General features: G+C 40.6%; 1 protein-coding gene across 2 annotated transcripts in view; it reads left to right on the plus strand.

Moving 5' to 3' along the window:
* Positions 1-67: 67 nt before the first annotated feature.
* The window catches only part of ambra1b (autophagy/beclin-1 regulator 1b), a 20,893-nt gene continuing 1,819 nt past the window's right edge, over positions 68-19,141 (plus strand). The window contains exons 1-18 of one of the 2 annotated variants that reach the window (XM_008412644.2): positions 68-541; positions 5,518-5,728; positions 6,683-6,741; positions 7,120-7,303; positions 7,772-7,944; positions 8,488-8,554; positions 9,154-10,634; positions 11,860-11,946; positions 12,999-13,187; positions 13,966-14,046; positions 14,125-14,225; positions 14,456-14,566; positions 14,774-14,962; positions 15,045-15,199; positions 15,639-15,778; positions 16,966-17,070; positions 17,914-18,101; positions 18,633-18,743. In XM_008412644.2, the coding sequence (XP_008410866.1) occupies positions 5,597-5,728; positions 6,683-6,741; positions 7,120-7,303; positions 7,772-7,944; positions 8,488-8,554; positions 9,154-10,634; positions 11,860-11,946; positions 12,999-13,187; positions 13,966-14,046; positions 14,125-14,225; positions 14,456-14,566; positions 14,774-14,962; positions 15,045-15,199; positions 15,639-15,778; positions 16,966-17,070; positions 17,914-18,101; positions 18,633-18,743 (3,553 nt within the window). In that variant the 5' untranslated portion in view covers positions 68-541; positions 5,518-5,596. The remainder of the gene's footprint in view (positions 542-5,517; positions 5,729-6,682; positions 6,742-7,119; positions 7,304-7,771; positions 7,945-8,487; positions 8,555-9,153; positions 10,635-11,859; positions 11,947-12,998; positions 13,188-13,965; positions 14,047-14,124; positions 14,226-14,455; positions 14,567-14,773; positions 14,963-15,044; positions 15,200-15,638; positions 15,779-16,965; positions 17,071-17,913; positions 18,102-18,632; positions 18,744-19,141) is intronic. The other variant, XM_008412645.2, reaches the window with a different exon arrangement.

Raw genomic sequence — 19,141 nt, forward strand, 5'->3', positions numbered from 1 at the left:
GGGCCGTGATGACATCAGTGGATGATTTGTAAACCATTTGACTGTGATTTTATCCAGTCCATTTAAGGAGCGCCAGTCGACTGAAGAGCATCTTCTCTGTCAAGATTAACCAAACAGCCTGATTTTCTGGTAGCTTTATTGTTTTAGAATTAGTGCAGAACACGTATACCAATGTTAAAACTAATATTTCACCTTTGCGCCTTACGTTGGTGGTTTATATTAAAAATATTTTCCTTAAATTAGTAGAGTTCGATTACTCGACCATCTGCCAGCCAACCTGCGGAGTTAGCCTGGTTAGCCGTTAGCTGGATGCGCAGCAGCAGAGTGTCGTCTGGCAGCTACTAAACCATCGGACCAATGTCTCAAAAATCAACCTGGATTTGTTTTACCTCGTTGGAGACGAACATTGGTCGCTAATCTTAACGGAACCTGCCCAGCAGAGTGACCCGGAGACGCGGATGTTTCTGTCTGACGGTTTATTGTTCAGCGGCTAACCGAAGCTAGCCTGTTAGCAGCTAACCCGTTAGCAGCGGCTGTGAAGGTAGGCCGAGTTCCGATGATTTTTCTTTAAATGTGGATTTTTTTCATTCTGTGATTTAAATGCTGGGTTTATACTCTCACCCTTTACTGTAACTTTTTATAATGGATATTTAGAAACACTGAATATATTTAAACAACAATTAATGTAGGTTTTAGCTTCATCTAAAGGTTAGCTGGACATATTGAGCTAACATCACCAGATTAACGATTACTGGTTTGTTAGTGTCTCTTTTAGGTTAGTTAGTGGCTTTGTTGTAAATAAACTGTGCTTGGGTGACTTGGTACGTTAACCTCCAGTTGATGTTGACGTTTTATAATGTTTTTAGATGTTAGAGAGTCGAAGTGGGACACAAACAGTATTCAAAATGGATTTATCCAGACCTTATTTCTCGGTATCACACAAGAATATTCAAACAAAAGACAAATACAAGACCAGCAGCAATGAATAATATACAAATGTAACATTTTTGCGTAAAAATCTAACTTTAAGCAATAAAAAATTTCATTAAATACTGTGAAATGAGATAATTTCACATAAAGGAGAGTTTTTCTTCAGCCCAACATCCTAGTTTGCAGAAACTGTTCCTGAATCAGATTCTTGGAATCTGGAACCTCCTGTTACTTCTGCCTCATGACAGGAGTTAGAAATGATCTTCTGATCCAACATAGCTCTCTGCAGAAATCCTGGATGGCTTCAGATCTCTACTGGCATCATGCTGAGCTCATCAGATCATTACAGCTGTCCCACCATGATGCAGAAGTTCCTGGAGTCCTGCTGGTTCTGTGACCAGGTTGATGAAGAGACCATATTTCCTTTATTCCCAGACAAAAAGTAGTACATATCATTTAAAAAATAAGAAATAAATCAAGTGAAGAAGACAACACATCCATCTCAGGTTTAGCTAAGTCTGTCACCATAAGGAATAAATCAGTAAATTGCGTAATACATTAAAATAGATGTGACATTTTCCATTTGCGTACATGTTTGTGTAGTTTGCCTAATCTTTAATGTAAAGCTGGCCTTTAATATTGAAAAGCCACCATTTTGAAAAATACAGCAAGCTTTTGACCCGCAGTACAATGAAGTTAGTTTGACTCTTTATTTTGTTACAAAAGTCCTGACTGGAAGTTTTGCTTGTTTCTCCAGACTGAGCCTAATGATTCCTATGTTGTTTTGTTGAGACATCATCATTTATTTTGTTTGTTTGCATGTTTAAAATGTCTTCCAGTTCTGGCATTAAGTGTTCCTTATATTGATACTGATGTTAATGCTGATATGTTGTTGATTTCCACTGGAAACTGTTTTCTTTCCAGTTAATCAGGAATTTCTGCTCTTTATCTCTGACTGACTGTGTTAGTTTGAAACCTAGATTGAAATCAGATCCTTGTTATAAAATGGTTGCTGTTTGGTCTGATTGGTTATGAAGTAAGACTAGTCATAAGAATATGGTAGTTGTTGGGAAAGGTGAAGTGTTGGCTCATTAGCTCTTTTAAATAATCATAAAGCTCCATGTCAGGGTTATTACTGCTTGTTCTCAGTTATAATGGGAGTTCAGGTTGGTTATAATTTCTTGTGACTATTGTCCTCCTGATCAGGTTTACTTTGTTACCGGAAAATGTTTGGAATGTTGTTTGATTTCAATTTTTATGACTCAATCTGACCTGCAGTCCTCAATCCAGACAGTTTATATTTATTTTAATTTAAATAAAAAAGTGTAGAGTGTTGTACGTTTTATTCATGCATCGATAAGTGTGAGAAAAGTTGTTGTAGCTGAAGGAAAATGCAGATCGTCCATTAACTTGGTTTGTGCTTTTCAGACGGGATCAGGAAGAAGTTGGAGAAACTGTGCAGAAATTAAAAACCTTAAAGTGAAAAGCAAATCTGGCTGGTATTTAATCCAGGATCTTCCTGCTGTTTCCCTCTGCGTGAAACCTGTTAATATTATTATTACAGAGCTTAAAGTGGAGGAAAATTCCTCCATTAATATGATTTACAGTCCTTACTGTGCCCTGACGACTAATCGAGCTGTGTGTTATGGACAAAAATGTTATGTTTTCATTTATTTTTCCAGCTATTTCAATTATTACATAAGCTTGTCACAATAAGCTAACAATTAATCACCTGATAAGTTAAAACAAGCTTGTAAAAATACTTAAATGTTATTGAACTTTTAAGCTTTTCTTTCTGTCATTTTCTCCTCAGTAAATTCTTACTTTGTAATGGAAAGTTTTCTCTGAATTAAATGCACTGACTTCTTTCCCTCTCCTCTGACTGAGACTGATGGTTTAAATCCAGGTGTTACTCTGATCCGCCCTGCTCTCTGAATGAAACCCAAACGCTGCTGCCAGGGTCAGCGAAAGGTCACTCATTAACCAGGTTCAGCTGTGTGGATTATTCTGATCTTAGGCGCTTTATGCCGACATGTTTACTCCTTAATCTGGCGGTGACACATCATCTGTTCATTCCTCAGCTGATACTGAGTTGTAGCGGTGTGTGTGTGTATGTGTGTGTGGGGAAAGGAGTTAGATATGCAACTCTAAATAAGGGTTTGTGTTTAAAGATTTCAGATGGGATCAGTTTTAGAGGTCAGGTAGAATCTGTTTGTGTGAATTAGATCAATAATTAATAAAGCAATTAATGGCATTTTAAGTTAAAATGAGCTCAATAATTACCATTTGCATGAACTATCATCTCTTTATCTCTTTCTTTAATTTTTCTCTTTTTCTTCCAAAAATTCAATGACTCAGTCTGGTGCTTTAGTCTCAGCTAAACCTTTTTTTTTTTTTTTTTTTTTTTAAATGACAGTTTTTGGATATTTAAAATTTTTTCCAGTGTTAAATGTTCCTCAGAATTTAAAATTTATTGACTTTGAGAATGTGTCATTTTATTATTGCGTAAATATCACAGTTTCCCCCAGAAAACTTACTAAGCCCGGCGGCCCGCCAGGCTTATCATACACTGGGGAAAACCCTGTATCATTAAATTATCTCAAAACCACAGTATTATTGTTTATTTCAATAACTTCTGGGGCAATTTAGCTGTAATACGTTTCTTGTTTTTACATGATCAATAAAACAAAATTTTGTATATCAGAATATTGTTTGTTTTTAATGAAACAAAGTATTCTGATGAAAATGCTTTTGTGTGTTTGCCATATTTGAAAAGAACAAAAAGAAAAAGCCTCATGTAGATTATCTCGGCAACGAGAACAGGAAGCAGGTCAGTCAGTCAGTCAGTCTTTAGAAACTTTTGCCTTATTTAGCAGAGTTTGTCGTTGGTTCCACCAGGTCTGCTTCTGAAAAGTCTGTGGTTTTATTTACTCTAAAACAAAGTTGCAAGTGAAAAATGTGGTCAGGAAAAGTTTCCATTTTATGATTCTAATTTGTATCAGTTTTGAAAGCTCAGGCCTTTAACAAAGAAATAACAAAACGCTGTGTCTGAATCAATCTATATGGACTCGTGAAACAAGTTTATGTGGCTCACAAATGGCCCCCGGGCCACACTTTGGACCCTTGAGCTAACATTATTTTTACAGGTGATTTTGAACTTTTCTCTGCTTATTTACAGGACTTTTTAAAAAATTTTTGTTTACAAAAAAGCAGAACGAACATATTCAGATTTTTCTCCTTTCTGGGTGAATCAGTAAAGCTGCTGAACTTTTTTTGAAATTAAATTTTCCACCTTTAATCAAACATCTGGAGCATGTAATCAGTATCATAAACTGCTGTTTCTGTTGAGCTGTTGTGAAAAACGAGGCGGAGAAGCGCTGTGTCATGGATGTTTGATTTATTGAGCTTGCGGCTCATCTGACGGCATTCCTGTTGCAGATGGAAACTCTGTAAATTTGAGCGCTAGTTAAACCTTAAAGCTGCAGAGATCAGCAGCCTGAAATCTGAATAAATGCTTTTTTTTTTTCGTTTCAAACTGAGAATAATTATTACTCTGGATTAACGGCTGCTGAGGAAACGAAGGTCCTTATCGTCTCTGCAGCTTTGGTGCTTTTTAAAAATAATTTCCTCCAGGTTTGATTCAGAGTTTATAAGTTTGCTTAAATTTCACTTTGGTGTTTTTAAGGTTTGGAAAGTGCTTGATTTCTTATAAAGCCCTTGAAAATGCTTGATATTGAAATTGCACAGTTTTGTAATAATGCAATAAAGTGCAAACTAATGCTTGATTAAAATCTGTTTATATATTTTAGTATAAAATTGTTATACTGAACATTTCAGACTACTTTGTGAGCATAATAATAATTAGTAAAATAAATGTATTGTTGAACAAATGGTGTCCTTTTCACCCTTAATGCACAGTAATCGGTTACCAATGATAACTTATCAATGATCAGAAAAACAAGATATGAATACTTAACTGATGTGAGTTTTTTGGGAAATTGCTGCAGCTGAACTAAATTAAACATGTCTTGGTTTTTTTCATGTTACTTTTTAGCATTTTCTGCCAATTTTATAATTGTCTTATTATTTTTACCAAACTTAATTGAATTTTCCGTTGCATCATTTATCCTCCTGTGATGTTGTGATTGTTGTGAAGCTTTTTGGTGAGCTGAGGTTGTTGTAAATATACTGCATAAATAAACTTTGACTTGATTTTTTAAAAGTCTTTACAGATTAATAACGTATCTATAGACCATTAGTCATCTATGAAGGGAGCATTGCTACAGAGTGGTACCAAATTTTGCTACATTTTAGTTTATATGGTAAATGTCAAATTCTATAACAAGACATTATTAATAACAGTAATTAATCATATATAATAGTGAATCGAAACTGTATTTTTTTTAGTTTATTTTTATTGTTTTATCCCCAAAGTGATGCTGGAAAAGTTTGAAAACTTACCTTGAAAAGTGTTTGTACGCTTTTCTCAGAGTAAAATTCAAACTGCTGATCGTTCCTCAGTGTTTTTGCTGTTAATAATAGAATTATGGTGAAAATATTTTCTGAACCGATCCGTTTCTGTCGTAGCCTGGCCTCTGCATGGCGACAACAGACTGACGGCAGCAGGAGAGAGCAGCCAATCAGCTGAGGCCCGCCCCGTAGCAACATGGCGTCCCGTCAGAGGAACTCGGTCCGGATCCTGTCGAGCCGGGAGCGGGGATCCCAGACGTTCGGCTCGCAGCGGCTCCTGCAGCTGCTGGTGGAGGAGAAGGTCCGCTGGATGAAATGGCAGAGTCAGGTGGGTTAAAAAAGCTCGAGTCCCAAGAGCTTGGATTTAATGAAACTGGACATCCTCAGCACATAAATGCTGCGTTCAAGTGCAGCCTTCCACCAACGCCTAGCGTTCTCCTGATCATCCATTAAGAATGGCAATAAATGTAGAAATAAAAGCTTAATAGAGTAATCTGGGTCAAAAAATATATATATAAAAAAACACTTATCTGATCATACAGTGTAGCAAAATTTATATTATTTTTAACATGTCACTGTTTAATTTTTCATTTTATTTCCAATCTTACTGTTTTTATTAGTTTCTTTTTCATTTTATTTTGATAAATTTTTGTATTTACTCAGATTTTATTTCAGTATTTTTATTTTTATTTTTGCATATTCTGTATTTATTTACACTCTATTTTACGTTTTCACAAAGAATCAGAAGGGAAAAGAGAAAATTATGAAAATGAAAAAATGAATCTTCAAATAAATGGACAAAGAGGAGAAAATCAATTTATGATTAAAAAGTGACCAAAATAATGTACAAAATAAATAGATAATTAAATGTGACAGTAAATTAAAAAATAATGTTAAATACATTATATTAAAAAATTGAAAACGTTTATTAAATAAAAAATTAATTGAAATGGAAAGTTAAATAATACCAATAATTTTAAATTAATACTGTTGAAAATGATAAACACTAACTTAAGTCAGGAAAGTTTTATTTTTTAGAATCAAAATGGACACTTTCATTATTTTATCAAATCATTTATTTATTTTTATGTTTATTGACCAATTTTGTCAGGACCAGTCCTCCATAGCCAGCTGTAAGGGACTCATATTTTTCAGCCATTTTGTTTTTATTATTAACAGGACATTAATATTATTTAAAGTTTTTCAAATAACGGATGTTTTAGGTTTATTACTTCATTTATTCTGGATTCAGTTTAAATGTTTTGGTTTGTGTCTCTTCTAGAAAGTGGAGCTTCCAGACAGCCCTCGATCAACGTTCCTGCTGGCCTTCAGCCCCGACAGGTCACACACACACACACACACACACCTTCAGAAGACTGTCTGCTCTACTAGACATGCTTTTAAAAACATAAACATTAGAACTAAAGACCAAAGCAAACTCTTGGATTTTAGAATAAAAGATGAAGCTTTTAAGCTTCGACCAGCTTTTTATTTTTACGTTAGCATCCTTGATCAATTAGATTTCATCTTTAGGAAATAAAACCTCTTAACGTCTCTCTCTTACTTTGCTGAATCTCTGTTTGAATAAAATCTGAGATCGCTCTGAGCTCCAGAATAATGAATAAAGTTTTCATGTTCTCAGTTTTCTCTTCTTGTCGACTTTAATGTTAAACCAACTGGAATCATTCATGATTGAAACTGCCTCATTTGTCCCTGCAGGTCTTTAATGGCCTCCACGCACGTCAACCACAACATCTACATAACGGAGGTGAAGACTGGAAAGTGCCTCCATTCCTTAGTGGGCCACCGGAGAACCCCCTGGTGTGTGACCTTTCACCCCACCATTCCTGGCTTGGTGGCCTCCGGGTGCCTTGATGGGGAAGTCCGCATTTGGGACCTGCATGTGAGTGCAGAACAAGTTGGGATTGTTTCAGGAAATCTCTTTATCTTTGTCCAGTAAGAAGTTAAACTGAGAAGACTAGAAGGAATCCTCAACCAAACGAAGTAAAACTTTAAAAAATGTGACAAATGCTGATTAATCCGATTAATTGATTATTAAAATAATCGTTAGTTGCAGCTTCACTTTCATTAACCTATTCATTATCCTAAAAAAGTCTTAATTCATAACTTTAAATATAAAAATTCATAATATTGTTCTTACATTGAAAAACAAAAGAAAACCTGAGCTTCTCATTTTGCACCTTTAACATAAAACCTGCCATAAAAAACAACATTTCAGCTGTTTGTTTTGCAATCAGAGATGTCTGAATTGTGACTGAATGAAAACGGGAATCTAAGCATTAATCACAAACCAGTACAAATAGTTTGTTTCCATGACTTTGTTGGACTGAACTGGGCGTTTTGCTTTCAGGGCGGCAGTGAGAACTGGTTTACGGAGAGCAACGTGGCCATCGCCTCTCTGGCCTTCCACCCGACCGCCCAGCTCCTCCTGATCGCCACCAACAACGAGCTTCACTTCTGGGACTGGAGCCGGCCGGAGCCGTTCGCCGTGGTCAAGACGGGCAGCGACACGGAACGAGTGAGGTGGGTAGAAGAGCCGTCGCCACGATGCGAGGCCGGGAACCCAACCGGAAGATTTAACACTCCAAAGCGCTGCGTCACACCAAGGCTTTAAATGCAAACATGTTTAGTTTTAGTTCAGGCCTTTTGGAAATGAGTTTCTGTTCAGTTTAGGGGAAAAAATTATATCACCTTATGTTTTTTAATTACCTTGATAAGATATGATATTCCACATTTTCTGCTTATTCTTTTTTTGCAGGGGGATAAGGGGAAGGATTTTTTATATATTTTATATTTTTAATACACAAATTTTTTTTTTTACGATATGTTTAATGCGTAAAAGAAAATATAGAGTTGATAAATAGAAATGTAAACTAATTTGGCTAAACAAACCCAGCCTGAAATAAAGATACTTAAATACATAAACAAACTGTTGTGGTTCCACAGAACATTAGTTTTAAATTTTCTGTTGCTGATGACAAATTTATAAAAAATTTAACTAAACGACAAACTATCCCTTTAAAGAAAATTGTAAAAATAAAAGTTCTGTCCTTGTTGTTGTTCCAGGTTGGTGAGATTTGATCCTCTGGGTCACAACCTGCTCACGGCGATCGTGAATCCGTCCAATCAGCAGGTGAGTTGTGCAAAAATTTCCAAATCTCCCGGCATTCTGCAGTTTTACTGAAAGATGTTGACTTTTATACTTTTTGCTGTTTATTTCTGTCCCTTTTGCTCAAACTGAAGGCTTTCATTCACTGCTCTCTCTTCATCAAACTCATTAAAGAGACTTTTAGATTGACTGAACTCGCCTCATTTAGTGCCTTTAAATATAAACTAAAATGTCTTGAAGCAGATTGTTGTTTTTCAATAATTTTTCATTTTCTTTTTACTCTATTTTTTGTGTTGCTGCCTCTTGGCCAAGACTTCCTTGACAAGCAGGTTTTAAATCTCTAAAATGTTTTGCTTTAAGTGAAATAATCTTGCAAATGAACTAGCACTTTTTCATCAATATTAAGGAATTATTGGCTTAAAACAAGCTCATTTTACTTGTACGTTTGATGTTTCTTGTTTCAAGTGCACTAAGATATTTGCATTACAAACGAGTCCAGATTGGTGAGATTTAGTGTTTTTGCAGTGAAGTCTTAAATTGCTGTTATTGTTAATCAGTGTTTTATTTTAAAGAAACTCTTCATGTTGGTCATTTCCTCGCTTGATGAGTCTCTTCTGTCCCAGAATGAGGAAGACTCTGAGGTCCCGATGGACAGCGTGGAGATGCCTCACTTCCGCCAGCGCTCCTTCCTGCCTTCCCAGCCGGTTCGCCGGACGCCAATCCTCCACAACTTCCTGCACATCTTGTCGTCTTCTCGCTCCCCGGGACCCAACGTCGGAGCCGAGCAGCCGCCGCCTCCGCCACCGCCGCGGCCCGTAAGCGACGGCGGCAGCGGAGTCAGTGAATCGCCCGGCGGTCCCAGCGGCCCCTCGCTCCCTGGCTGCACCCAGCACCTGGGCATGGTGTGCGTCTGCACCCGCTGCTCCGTCAGCCGGAAGCGCTGCCTGCCCACCGGCGCCTCCACATCGACACCGTCGGTTTCCACGGAGACGCCGACGCTCTCCACGGCCTCCACCTTCTCTTCGGCCCGCACGGAGCCGCGGCAGCCCTCGGATCGGCCCTCCGCCTTCACCTCTGTCTACTACAGCGCCGGCGCCTCCCTGAACCCCATCATGCCGAACATCATGGAGCCGCTGGGCGCCGCCCGGCCCGGCCCGGACTGGACCCGCAGCCTGCTGAACATGCGGGACAGCACGGCAGGCCCTGCCATGCTTCCTCCCAGGACCTCCTCCTCTTCCTCCGTCAGTCTGCTGTCAGTGCTCCGCCAACAGGATGGCTCGTCCCAGTCGCCGCTCTACACCTCTGCCTCCGAGGGGCGGGGCTTCGCCCAGCAGGGGGAACCAGGGAGTCGGGACGGCGCCGGGACGAGCAGCGGCCACCACCCATTTTGGGACGGCGGCCGCGGCTCCTCGGCCTCCTTCCGGAACGTTCTGCAGTGCAACCTGAGCCGCTACTTCCTGGAGATCGACCGCATCGACATCGACCCGTCGCTGGGCGGCAGCATCGCCGATGGCAACCAGGAGCCAAGCCAAGAGCTGCTGAACAACAACATGGACCCGGACAGGCCGGGCCAGTCCTCCTCTTCCTCGCCTACCATCATCCACTACCAGCCACCAGCGCCCCCGCCCGCCACCCACAGCTTGGAGAACAACGTGCCGCCGACGCCGCCGTCCTCCAGGGGGCACCACCTGAACCGCTGCCGGGCCTGCCACAACCTGCTCACCTTCAACCAGGACTCCCAGCGCTGGGAGCGCACGCACCAGACCTCCTCCACCACCTCCTCCTCTTCTTCGCTGGATCCTCCCTCCTCTTCCTCCTCCTTCCCCTCGCCTGCCGCCGCCTGGCAGCCGGAGGAGAGCAGGAGGGCGGCGCCAGAGGCCAGCGAACAGCCGCCTCTTCCTCCAGGAGGAGGAGCGGTGGCGTTCCCACTGGCGCCGCCGCCCAGCCAGGCCGCCGAACAGACAGTGGGCCTGGTCTACAACCAGGACACGGCGCAGTGGGAGAGGGTTTACCGGCAGGCCACCGCCAGCCGGGCCGTCGAGCCGCCAGAGGCCTTAAGCCAAGAAATGCCTGTTGACCCGCCGGATGAGGATTCCCTGAGGAGGTACGGCGCCGCAGTCGGCTCCAATCCGGGATCAAAGTGATCAATTAAAGGGGCAGTATCATGTAAAATTAACTTTTTTGAGCTTTACATCATGTTATAATGTTATTTCCTCAAATCATACCAGGAATTTTGCTTTGATCTTTTAATCTCCATGGCAACCATTCAGGTGTGCAAAACACCTGGGTGGATCTAGCCCCACCTTCAGGGCGCAGCTCCTCCTCAGAGCTGCAGTTTCCGAGCTTCCGCCTCACAGAGCAGCTCCTTCAGACTAGCCAGCAGCAATTAGCAAATACCTGGTGGAACTGCTCATTAGAGCAGCTACCTTTCAATAAAACGCTGGAAGAATTGTTGTTAAAGGGTTAATGGAGGAGCCATGTTGTGATGACTTTCTGAAGGCAGAGTTTCACACAGAACAGGAGTTTCTTAAAGAGACAAAGTAACATTTATTTTATGTCATATTAGATATATATAGCATTTTCATATCAATTGAAAGTAAAATAGTTACTTTATTTTGCTATAAAATGTCACTATGTGCCCGGAAAACACAATACTGCCCCTTTAAAAACTTGAGTTTCTCTTGTATCAGGAGGGCCAGCCGTCGTCCTTAACATAAAGAGCTACATTTTTCATGATGTTCCTGATTAATAAACAAAAGCAGGCATTTATGGGGTGCTGATTGTAAACGGTCAAACATTAATCGCAATTACTTATTCAGCCTAAGAGGAAAAATAAAACATATGTGGACTTATATTTCATTGTTGTTAAAAAAACATAAGTAAATGAATAAACAGAAATAAATGTAAGTCATATTATAAAAACAAAAATTCATTCATACATGTATAAACGTCAGTTTCACAATGAAATTATATTTTAGTTGCAAACAAAATGTTTACAGTAGATGCAGGTGCAGCAGCTGTAGATGGTCTCTAACTAATGTTAGGAAAAATGGATATACAAATATTATTGAACCTTTTAGTGTCATATCTTGGAAATTTAATGCAGTTATTTCATAAAACTGCTTCAAAACTGCTAAAAACGTAATTTCTTGTCATATTTGGTTTTTAGTGAAGTCATTCAGAGCCATTTTGGAAGGTCCAAAGATCCATTTGCTTTAGTTTGTGGAAGACCAGAAAAAGTCCTCAATCCGTCCAATTTTTTTTATTTTAACATTGAAGTTCCTCCACGCTGCAGAAATCCCGTTCTAACAACGGTCTGTTCCCGACAGGCGGCTGCTGGAGTCATCCCTGCTATCGTTGTCTCGATACGACATGTCCGGGTCCAGAGACCATCCCATCTACCCAGACCCGGCCAGGTACCACACAGCTCTCACCTGCCAGACTTTTATCCTCCAGCGGGATAGAGCCGTTTATCAACAGGACTCTATCCAGATAAACAAAAGTTATTGTCTTTGGACCTGAAGAGGAACGATCTACAGTCAGACACAGCGTTAGTTCTTACAGCTGGAAACAAGAAATTAGACCCAAAATCTGAGTTTTAACCTTCAGAGACGCATAAAGACGGTTAAAAATTCAGCCTTTTATCACCTGAATAACATTTCCAGGATTAAAGGACTAATAGAAAAACTCTTCACAGGTTTGCCTAAAACATCAATCAGATCCAGAAGCTGCTGCTGGAGTTCTGACTAAAACCAGGAAGTTATGAGAACATCACCCAGTTCTACAGTCCTTCAACTGGCTCCCTGTAGCTCAGAGAATAGACTTTAAAATATTGTAGTTGGTTTATAAATCACTGAACGGCTTAGGACCACAATACATTAAAGATCTGCTGTTGTCATAGCAACCTTCCAGAACCTCTCGGGCCTTCTGGCTCTGCTCTGCATCCCCTGAACCAAACATGGAGAGGCAGCATTCAGCTTCTATGCTCCATAAATCTGGAACAAACTTCCAGAAAACTGCAAAACAGCCGAAACACAGGGTTCCTTTAAATCTAGACTTAAAATTAGGGGTGTAGACGTACATGTGAAACCGATCTTCTCTCCTGGTCTTATCTACCTCATCAAAGGTCTAAAAATCAACCGCTGTCCTCTTCTGCCCTGCAGCGAGAGGTTTGTCTGACTGACCGGCCCACCAGGTCACGTCTGCATGTTAACCATAGTCACCCCACTGTTAACATTTCAACAACTTTCTTGCTATATTTAACAACTTTTCAGACAAAAATCATCGATCGGCCAGAAAACTGCAATCGGTTCACCCCAACTAAAAACCCACCTGTTTAGCTTATTTGATGTGTTCATGATTTTTATTAACTGCCTCGTTGCTGAAAATGTTCTATTTAAATAAACTTGGCTGTGATTGGCTGCAGAGGAACCAGTCTGTGACCTGAAGCGCTTCCTTTGCTCTGCAGGCTTTCTCCTGCAGCCTACTACGCTCAGAGGATGATCCAGTATCTGTCCAGGAGGGACAGCATCCGCCAGCGTTCCCTCCGGTACCAGCAGAACCACCGCATGCGAACCATGTCCACGTCCTCTGACAGCCCCACCCCCAATCCGTCCAGCGCCATGGACAACAGCGACGTCGACTTCGAGGAGCTGGAGTTAGTGTTTGCTTTGTGTTTAACTGCGCCGCAAAATCACGATTCCTTGAGGCAGGACAAGAATCTGGAGTTTAATCAGCAGCTGTAAAATGATGCTGCAATTTTATGATTTATTAGGCCTACAAATAGCAAAAATATATTGTTTTATTTAAATATATTTGAGTCAGAAATCTGCAGACAGAGGTAAATTAAACTGAGGTAAGAGTAGCTCTACTTCAACATAATTTTACACAAGTAAAAGTAAAGCAGTATTTGGTAAACAGTTTACTCAATTACTGAATAATTGATCAAATTATCGATCATTTAATGTTTAAAAATTACATAATCAGACAGACCGAAATATAAAGTTAAGTGGAAATTTTTGTAAACATTTTATTTCCTGAAATTCAATAACATTATTTCTTCAGTGTATGCTTGATTATTTGCAGCTAAAAAGATAAATACTTCTAACATCAACATGTAAAAAGTTCCTCTTTCTGTTCAACCTATAATCAGTACAGTGTTGGACTGATCTATGGAAGTACTTTAGTGATTAATAATTGGATAAAAAGGTGCTTAATTGCAGATTTATTTATTTTTACTAAATTTGTACTGGGTGAAACTAAAACTTCTGGGTAGGACACATTTACAGATGGATAGATACCAAATGCATAGGTTTTCTGTACAGTTTTAGCTTAATTATTTCCTCTAAATATGTTGTTTTTCAGCAAATGAAAGTGTCTGAGTCCTTCAGAAACAGTTTAAGGAACGAATGTGAACCTTTCCTGTTTTCCTGCAGTGATAACGGAGACAGAGCGAGACACAGGACACCCCGGAATGCCAGGATGTCTGCTCCGTCGCTGGGGCGATTTGTCCCGCGGTGAGTCCGTAACACGATTAATCCCGGGTTACATTTGGTTTCCACCAAATGCTGAAATAATCTGGTTTGGTCCTGCAGCCGTTTCCTCCTGCCGGAGTACCTGCCGTACGCCGGGATCTTCCACGAACGAGGACAGCCGGGTCTGGCTACACACTCGTCTGTCAACAGAGTTCTCGCTGGTAAGGGAGACTGAAATCTGTTGAAAAGTTTAAAACATTCACAGATGAGTGATAATACATACGCATTTGAACTGCACCAGAGATCGCTTTAACCAAACCGAGTCCTGGTTTCTAGACGGACCAGAGTTTGATTCACACCTCCCCAAACAAACCAGACTTTCGTCAACCAAAGTGGAGCAATCAGAGCTGGTGTGAATGCACCCTTAATCTGTCTTCTACTCCGTTTTCAGGAGCCTCTATTGGCGAAGGTCAGTCTGCGGTCGCCAGCAACATCGCCAACACGACGTACCGCCTGCAGTGGTGGGACTTCACCAAGTTTGACCTCCCAGAGATCAGTAACGGTACGAGAACTCCTCCATTCCTCCCTCACTCCCCTCGTTTCTTCTGATCTCTTAAAAAAAACTTGTTTGAAAAACAATATGCACCGCATATTTGGTATCCATGGAAACGTCAGCCTCTTGGCTAGAAGTTGATAAGTATTTTAAGTTTATGTCCAAGGGCTGCAGGACAGACGTCGGTTACCAGAAGCCTGTGTTTCTTGTTTTCAGCCTCGGTCAACGTTCTGGTGCCAAACTGTAAAATCTACAACGACGCCAGCTGTGACATCTCCGCAGATGGTCAGCTGCTGGCGGTTTTCATTCCCAGCAGTCAGCGGGGTTTTCCTGACGAGGGCATCCTGGCCATCTACTCTCTGGCGCCACACAACCTGGGAGAAATGCTCTACACCAAGAGATTCGGTACGCCGCTGACCGCTGACTGCTGACTGCTGCTTCCTCTTTCCTGACTCCGCCCCCCGTTAAAGCTCTTCTCCCCCCTCAGGTCCCAACGCCATCTCCGTCAGCCTGTCCCCCATGGGGTGCTACGTCATGGTGGGCCTGGCGTCCCGCAGGATCCTGCTGCATCCCTCCACCGACCACATGGTGGCGCAGGTGTTCCGCCTGCAGCAGCCGCACGGAGGAGAGACGTCCATGAGGGTGAGAAGAAGAAGAAACGAGGGCGGAGCAATGTTTTTCTGTATTTCCTAATACAGAAAAACATTGCAGAATTGACTTAAAATGTTTCTTTTTATGAACACAGACATAAATGTACTGAATTATACATTTATTTGATAACTCTACACCAGGACAGCACATTTAAATACACCAAACTGGTCACGACAAATCCTGGTAACGCTTTTTTTCTAAGACATTCTGGTAAAATCGTGCCTTTTTTTCTGCTGTTTATATTCCCATAAACAAAAACATTTTCATATCCCCCAAATATTTTCTGTCATGTCTTTTTTTTTTTAGAACCAAAAGTGAGCAAAAAAAAAAATAAAAATCTGACTTCCTTGTTTGTTTACATCTTTGGGAAATAAAGTTTTACACCCAGATTTCCTGAAGTTCAGGATGTTTGTGGTTCTCTGCCTCCCAGATGGTCTTCAACGTGGTTTACCCCATGGCTCCGGACCAGAGACGCCACGTCAGCATCAACTCGGCCCGGTGGCTGCCGGACCCGGCCATGGGTCTGGCCTACGGCACCAACAAGGGAGACCTGGTGATCTGCCGGCCTGTGTGAGTCCAACACCTCCAACTCTGCCCGAACCATGAAACACAAAAACGTTGGATATTCACCTCATGAGCAGGTGGAGAATAGTGCATCCTGTCACGAACTAATTCTGACCAATCAGAACCAAGGAAGGGCGTCACTTCCTGTTCCATGGAGATCGGATTTAGCATATGTTTAGCATCCTGAGGTTTATCTGTAAAATCGTTCAGAACTGAATGATATTCAATTTGTTCCAGGTTCTGAATATTTCTGGAGCACTTTGGGATTAAATTTAACCCAGATTTCGAAGTGTTGGGGAATAAAGAGTAGAGTGAAAATATAAATTAGTATTTCCTGGTTTTATTCTTTATTCGCCGTCTAAATGTTGCAGCCGTCCCTCTTTTCATTAGCATCATTTACTCTTTCCTGTCTTCCTTTATTTCTATCTGTCCTTCATTTCTCTCTGTGATAATCTCTCTCCTCCTCCTTTGTCCTCATACATTCCTCTGTTCTATCATTACTTCATTGGTCCTTATTTTTTCCCCGTTTCCTTCTTTCCTCTTCTGATCCCTCGTTCTTTTGTAAAATTTTCCTTTCTATTTCTCTTTTCCCCTTTACCTGTTTCCTGTTTTATTGTTTTTCTTTTTCATTTTTTTCATTTTTCTCTTTTTAGTTTTTCCCTTGTTTCTTCTTTTTTCTGTTTTTACTTTTTTCTTTTTCTATTGGTCTCACTTTCTCTTTTCTCTCATGTCCTCTTTCTCTCTTTTCCTCTCCCTCTCTCTTTTCCTCTCTTTCTCTTCCTCTATCCCTCTCTCTTTTCCTCTCCCTCCTTCTTTCTTTCCCCTCTTTCTTTCTCTCTCCCTCCGTCTCTCTCTCCCCCCCTCCTCTCTCTCACTCTTCTCCCCTCCCTCCCTCTCTCCCTTCCTCTAGATCTTCAGTTTCATTTATCAGACGGTTTCTTGTCTTTGTGCTCATCCTTCGCTCTGACCTCCATCATCCTGATGGAAACTTAAGCATCATGGCTCCGCCTCCTCCTCTCCTCCATGTAACCTCGTTATCCTAATGAACGCCCTCACAGGAAGAACTCTAAGTGGAAAAGCCCATTTGGATCCGCTAACGAGGCTGTGAACCGAGTGATTCCCTCCTCCACGCTGCAGACTTCCTGATTGGACGCGCATTAACCCGGGACGCGTTTCCGTCCGTTTGTGTTCAGGTTCTACAGAAGCGACGGTGAGAGTCCTGCCGAGCCCAGCAGCGAACCGCTGTTCTCCGTCAACAACAGCGGAACCGGCCGGACCCGAGGTTCTGACAGACCAGGGTGAGAGCAGCAGAGTCATTCTGGATGTTTTATCTGGAAACGAAAATGATTTTATTTTCACAAAATGAGCTGAAAACAAACTACAACCACAATTATTGTTGCAAATTCTCTCATAATTTGCAGAATGTGGGTAAACTTACATTTTTTTCTTATTTTTATTTTTATTGATTCCCAAAGAAGCAAATTTGACAAAACAGTCATAAAATCACAACACTTAATGGGAAAAGACAAATAGACGTGTGATAAACAAAACAACTGATACATTTACAGCGATTTTAATAAACAGTAGAATGCAAAAGAAAAAAAAAATAAATAAATAGTAAGAAATGTAAACAAATAAACCAGAATCAAATAATGATGGGTACTGTCACAATAAGCAATAAATCAGTTAATTGCATGATAAATTATTTTCATTTGCAGGATTTATTGTTTTTTTCTTTCTCTTTGTATGAAAAACTGGATGATAAAAAACCTGAAAAAAGGGCCGAAGCACCAAACTGAAGACTTTTTCATCCAATTGTTGGAGAAAAGGAGAAAAACAATAAATTATGCAAATTGAAATTATTGAACTTGTTTCTAGTTTTCATACGATTAATTGATTTATTGCTTATTGTGGCCTAATTGTGACTTTATTCTGGTTATTTGATTCTTTTTTACTCTGTTTTGCCGTAAAACTCCGTCGTAGAAAATAATGTGAAGTTTGTGGATTAATGAGACAATATAGTATATATTAATATGAAATAACCTGAAGTGTGACACAGATTCAGGCTGATGTTTAAAAGCAGCTCAGAGTGAATGAATGAATGAATGAATGAGTGAATCCTCTGTCCGTTTTCTCCTCAGACCGAACCGCTCCGGCTGGAGGCTCGACAGAGACATGGGACTGATGAACGCCATCGGTCTGCAGCCCAGAAACCCCGCCCCCTCTGTGACATCACAGGGAACGCAGACGCCAATCGTCCAGCTGCAGAACGCCGAGACGCAGACGGAGAGAGAGCTGTCGGAGCCCGGCGCGTCGCAGCAGCCCCCCAGTACGAACCCACTCTTCCTCTTTACTGTCAGAGCAGCCTGGCACGTCATCTCTAGATAAACTGATTCTGTCACAATAATCAATAAATCAATCACGTAGCTCAATTTTCATTTGCATGATTTATTGTTTTTCTCTTTCTGCCAAAAACTGGATGATTAAAGTCTTCAGTCTGGTGCTTTGGTCTGAACTAAACCTCTTTTTGAAGGACGATTTTGTTTCATAATTGATTTTATTTGTTGTTTCTGTTATTTTATTATTTTTGGATATTTCAAATGTCTTCCAGTTTTAAATGCTCATCATTATTTAAAATTTATTGATCTTTCAGAATGTGTTCTTGCATTATTAAGCCATTACTATTTCTTGAAAATGGTCTCAAAACAACAATATTTGATCTCAATAACTTCTGGGACAGTTTCTCGTCCAGCAGGATGGCCGATCCGTTCTTTGCATGTCTCTCAGAACCGGCCTTTGGTTCTGTTTGGTTTTAGTAGAAATGCAGAAACATCCTGATGGAGTTTTTGTCTCTCCTCAGGCGCTGAAGCTCCATCTACGAGTCGAGCTGCTCAGGCGCCTCCAGAGACGCCCGAGAGCAGCGCCGTCCAAGATGGAGTCCGGACTGAAGCGTCCGGCAGTCCAGCAGCTGGTAACTGACTCACCGTCTGGATTTACCGTCTGGTTCTCTGGAGGATTGTTTTCATAAAACCACATTGAACTTAAGTCGTGTTGTCAGGGTGTCCGCGCATCGTTAAAACCTCTCAAATTAATTTGAAAAATGTAAATTAACATTAAATATGTTAATCAAGGACTTAAATTTGGCGGCACAATTTACTCCTGGATAGTTTATGTATTTATTTTTTCTTTAAGGACTTTTCTGTCAGGCCAAAGTTTGGGTCGAGTGCAGAAGCCTTCATTTTGCTCTTTGACTTTTATATATGTATATATATATAATTTTCACAATTCTCTACATATAACATAAAAAATATATGTATTTATATAAAATGTATATATGTATTGTTTATAAAATGATTATTTTTGTTTATC

The sequence above is a fragment of the Poecilia reticulata genome, linkage group LG6 (assembly GCF_000633615.1).
Source record: "Poecilia reticulata strain Guanapo linkage group LG6, Guppy_female_1.0+MT, whole genome shotgun sequence".
NCBI lineage: Eukaryota > Metazoa > Chordata > Actinopteri > Cyprinodontiformes > Poeciliidae > Poecilia > Poecilia reticulata.